This window comes from Orycteropus afer, unplaced genomic scaffold (assembly GCF_000298275.1).
Source record: "Orycteropus afer afer isolate SDZICR_OR568_19922 unplaced genomic scaffold, OryAfe1.0 scaffold00075, whole genome shotgun sequence".
In the NCBI taxonomy this organism is placed as follows: domain Eukaryota; kingdom Metazoa; phylum Chordata; class Mammalia; order Tubulidentata; family Orycteropodidae; genus Orycteropus; species Orycteropus afer.
In genome coordinates, this window is record NW_006921662.1 from 7,164,633 (window position 1) to 7,170,083 (window position 5,451).

General features: G+C 37.4%; 1 protein-coding gene across 1 annotated transcript in view; it reads right to left on the reverse strand.

Annotated features, from left to right (window-relative positions):
* DDX59 (DEAD-box helicase 59) overlaps nucleotides 1-5,451 on the reverse strand; it is a 41,694-nt gene that overhangs the window by 19,496 nt on the left and 16,747 nt on the right. Inside the window, exon 3 of the mRNA XM_007941099.2 lies at nucleotides 3,317-3,406. Within this exon, the coding sequence (XP_007939290.1) occupies nucleotides 3,317-3,406 (90 nt within the window). The remainder of the gene's footprint in view (nucleotides 1-3,316; nucleotides 3,407-5,451) is intronic.

The following is a 5,451-nucleotide window of genomic DNA, read 5'->3' on the forward strand; positions in this document are numbered from 1 at the left end:
ATATTGGTCTGTAGTTTTCCTTTTGGGTGATGTCTTTTCCTGGTTTTGGTATTAAGGTTATGCTTGCTTCATAAAATGAGTTAGGGAGGATTTCATCCTTTTCTATGTTTTGGAATACTTTGAGTATGGAGAAGCCATTTTTTAAAGGGCCAGTAAATTTATTCTCTCATTTCTCCTCCCAACTTCATTTATCCTGAATTATTAGCGTATCATATATGGTCCTATAGCCTAAACCAGAAGTCAGCAAACTTTGGCTCTTGGGACAAACTCAGCCTTCCATTTTTTTAAAAATAAAGTTTTTCTGGAACAAAGTCACATTTATTCATTATATATTGTCTATGGTTGTACTGAGTAGTTGTTACAGAGACCACACAGTCCAAAAGCCTAATCTACTTCCACCTCATTTTTTCCAGAAAAAGTCTGCTAATCCCTGGCCTATATCATATATTTAGTTCTCTCTCATCTCAGTATATAATGTTCTTGCCTTTATTTCAAGTATATGTGCCTTTTCTCGTCAAGATTTCAGCATCTTGTAATCTTGAATGGTACTTAAAACTTCTCTGTGAAGCCAACCAAATTGAGCCAGCATTGGTCAATCTGCACTTAAATAGCACTTCCGTGCTTACATCAATTTCAGTGCACAACCGATTATGTTGTTTACCAGCTCATTCTTCCTCTAGATCACATGGAATCCATATGCTTTAAAAGGTGAAGAGCTGAAAGCAAGGCTGCACATGACAGACACTCAATACATGTTCACTGAATGAATATTTCTATTTTACCTTAACAATGAGCACTGCACTGAGGTGACTGATGACATCTTCTTCTTAATTAAAGAAAAATGTTGAAGAGAAGTGAGGGTGAATGGAATCTAACTTTACAAATGCCATACAAAAATAATTTATCAGCTTCCTAAGATGAAAAGAACTTACGAACATGAACTCATCAACAAATGGAAGTCCAGTTATACTTTTAGGTGGCTCTAAGTCTAATGATTATCAGATACAATAAATCAGTTCCATCAAAAGGCCATGCCAGGAAAAAAGCTGATTTAGCAGCACTTGTTCAAGGGAAGAATAATGTTTTACATTTATACAGGACTTTTCAGCTTGTAAGACATTTACAGTCATTACTTTATCCTCACTCCAGCTCTCAAAAATTAAATTACTTGCCCAAGGTCTCACAGTAGGTAAAGCAAAGGCTCAAAATCCAGTCTTGCAGGTCTTGGCTACCTACTGGTGTTCTTACCACTCCTCTAGTATCCAATGCACTTTACTTGGGCCCCCAGAAGGCAGCCCAGGTTGCCATCATTGTTCAGCACCTGGCACCTCACCTTTCCAGTCACTGCTGGGGAACCTAGGCTTCTGCTCTGTCTCTGCCTATGGGACAAGTGTACAGGCAGATGTGCACTGCAGGCAGAAAGGGCAAAGGCCCAGTATGGGTTGCCATATGATTCTGGGTTCTCATGCTTGTTACATGGTAGGCTATCATGAAATAACAACACACTTCATTTTTGGTTTTTCATCTTATTAAGCAAACTGAAAGCATAAAAGCAATTATGTGATACATGTAACATAGAAAATCACAACTATAGATGCATCTATATATATTCACAAAAAAAGATAAAAGGAAGGGCTATAAGGTGAACACCTAGAAAGAACATGCTTCTCAGAACAATCAACTATAAGAGACCAAAAGAACAGCATTTGCCCAAATGCCAAGTTAAGATGTCAGGAAGGGGCAGGAATACTGGGTGGAATGGAAACATGGGATCCAAGGTGGAAATGGTGAAGTGCTGATATATTGTGGGGTTTGCAACCAATGTCATGGAACAATCTGTGTATAAACTGCTAGGGGGGGAAATAATTAATTAAAAAAAAAAGTAAATAAATAATAAAAGACATCTAATTAAGTTACATACAAGCATCAAATGTTGGAAAATCTTATAATTTCAGGTACATCTAGGCAAAAGAGACTCTACCCATGACCATATATAAGTTTTGTAGATGATATTTCTATATTAAGTATTTTTATGTGCTATAAAATGTCCATATATCTAATAGAGCTAACAGGGGGCAAAGTTATTATAACTTCTTAGCCACAGCCAACCTTCCTAAGGGAGCAAGTTGTTAGACATCAAGCTCAACTGCGTAACATACTAAACAAAAATATTTTTCTACATTCTACTTTGGTGAGTATTGACTGGGGTCTTAAAAGCTTGCAAGTGGTCATGTAAGATGGAACAGTTGGTTTCTCCTTGTCCAGAGCAAAAAGGAATGAAGAAAACCAAAGACGCATGGAAACAATTAGTCCAAGGGAGTAGTTGACCATGTGAAACTCAGCCTACATGACCCTAAGACCAGAGGAACTAGAGGAACTAGATGGTAACAGGCTATCGCTGTCAACCACTCAGAAAGGGGTCAGTGTAGGAGATTCTAGATAGAGAACAAAATTTGAAACAAAACTCAAAATCATAAAAAAGACCAGGTTTACTGGTCTGATAGAGACTGGTGAAACCCAAGAGACTATGGCCCCTAGTTACCCTTCAGGCCTAGAATTAAACTCACTCCCAATGCTTCCAGCTAAACAAAAGACAGGCATGGTGAATATTTACATCAAATAGTTACATTCCTTAGAACAATCAATCACAGAGGGAAAGGACAGTGAGATTGGGGGGGGCAGGAATGCAAGGGAAAGAAGGGGGCCATAGCTATAGGAGAAAATGGGGGGAGGGCTGTTGCATTATAGGGATGGCAATCAATGTCATCAAAGAAAATGTTGATGAACCATTGTATGGAAAATGAATTTGTTCTGTAAATTTTCATCCAAATCACAATAAAAAATAAAAAATCTTATTGAGAACACAATATCCATTGAATTTGTATTTTCTGTCAATGAGGAAAAAACAGCTAAAGCTTCATTTCAGTGCATTATACTTTAAGGAGCTCTGGTTGCATAGTGCCTAAGGCATTTGACTGCTAACCAGAAGACCAGCAGTTCAAACCCACCAGCCACTCTATGCAATCTATTTCCGTAGAGAATTACCGCCTCAGAAACCAAAGGGGGCCACTATGAGTCAAAACAGACTCAAGAAGTAAGTTTTTTTGTTTTTGTTTTTTTTGGTATACCTTAGTTAAAGCTCTGGTGTTGCACAGAAACCAGATTAATAACTACTACTGCAGTTTTTTTTAAATCTTCAATTTTTTTTTTCCTTTGGGAGAGAAATGCCTGAATACACAATGAAATTGCATAACTATTACATACTTTTCATAAGTTATATACAATTATACAACTAATTTTTTAAAACACTACTTACTTCATCTACTACTACAATTTTTATATCACAGAGTTCTACAGAGCTCTGTTTTATTATATCCAGAAGTCGCCCAGGGGTTGCTATGATAACCTGAAAGAAAGATAAAAGGAAATTAAAAAAAAAAAAAAACAAACAGAAATTAGATACTATTCATTTGTTCATTTTGTCTTTATTTACTGAGTGGCTATTACTACGTGCCAGACACTATGTTAAGCACTTGGAATTCAGTAATGAGTAGGTCAAACATACCTCAAGATCATTTTATTATATAAAGGAAAAAACAAATGCTCATGAAGTTAAGTATAGTATGCAATAAGAATCCATTTTGGAGGAACCTATCCAGCCCCAGAGGAGCCTTGGTGGCAAAGTGGTTAAGTGCTCAGCTTCTAACTTAAAGGTTGATGGTTCTGACCCACCAGCTACTCGGCAGAAGAAAGACGTGGTAGTCTACTTCTGCAAAGATTTACAGTCTTGGAAACAACTATAGGACAATTCTATTCTGTCCTATAGGGTTCTTATGAGTTGGAATCGACTTGAAGGCAATGGGTTTGGTTTATCCAGCCCCATAAGCATTTAATTAATTGCTGTAAGTTTGGCAGTTCGAAACTACCCAGAGGCCTGGAGATCTGCTTCCGAAAGGTAACAGCCTTGAAACCTCTACTGAACAGTAGGTTACCATGAACTGGAATCCACTTGACAACAACTGGTTTGGTTTTGGTTTTGGTTTTGGTATTAATCCAGCCCTACCTAACACTTAAGCTAGAACCTAAAGGACTAATGGAAGTGAGGAGGGTGAGAAGTGGTCCTGGCAGAGGGAGATGCACCTATGAAGGTTCCGAGGCTGTGTGACCTGTGAGGTATGCCTGTGGTGAGGGAAGGGGAGGATGGCATAGGGTGAGGCTTGAGAACTTGGCAGGGACCAGAACAGAAAGGACCTTGCAAGTAGTCTGATCACTATTAGCTCTGTGAATGAGTGCAAATTAAGTTAAGAAGTTGCTTTAAGCTCTCAATAGCTTTATAATTTATCAGTTGAAGTAGTAGTTATAATTAAAGGTTCTTTAGTCAAACAAACCTAGGTAGGAAAGTTAGCTCAAGCATTTAATAATGGTGTGAGTCTGTTCTTTCGTCCATAATGATTTTTGAGAGAATTAAATGAGACAGTATTTGACATAGAGTTCTAAAAGCTCTAACAAGTTCCATTGTATTTCACTTTTCAAATATTCACTGAAAGGATGGAAAAATTACTGAAAATAAGAAATTCTCAGGATTATAAGGATCTGGATCCACAAAACTATAGGATTCTGCTTAGGTCCTTCAGCAACACCTTAAACATTTACAATAATTTTCATTATTTCTGAACTAAATTTACCCTTCTACTCCCTCTGCTAGTCTGGAAGTTAATAAATGCTTTTCTTCCCCCATTCTTTTTAATGTTTTCCCCTTGAATTTTAACAAACATATATAACTTAATAAAGTCTAAAGTTAATCAACATTTTAACTTTTCTTGAAAAACCAAGGACAAATGCTTTAAGTCAATCACATCTCTCCTGTATTTATATGCTACTCTTAGCTAGTATTTTACTTCTGTTTTTTCTTAAACCCCCAAACTGTTCATTATTGTTACTGTTTTATTCAGTAAATGTTTAGATTTACCCACATGTTTACTATTTCCTTTGCTCCTCATTCTTTCTTTCATCCTACATCTTCCTTTCTGGAATCATTTTCCATCTCTGCAGAATCTCTTAATTTAGATGTTCCTTTATGTGAACCATGAGTAATAAACTCTCCCAGTTTTGTTTATCTGAAAAGATCTTTATTTAGTCCTCGTTCTTGAAAGACAGTTTTGCTGAGCAGACAGATGTTTCAGTTATTTTTTCTGAGAGGGTGATCATACCCACTGTGGGGAAGGAGAGTGACACAAGGGTGAGGAGGGAGTCTCCACAGAAAAGTGGCCCTGCATGGGATACTGGAGGCTGAGGGGGTGAAGAGGGTACATTAGGGGGAAGGAAGATGCCCCAGCTTGAATTGGTGAAGTCCAGTGAGAAGGGTATCAGTGTGAGACAGGGGACAATGGTGATGATGGGAGATTGGTTACAGATAGGGGATTTGTCAAATATATATATATATATGTATGT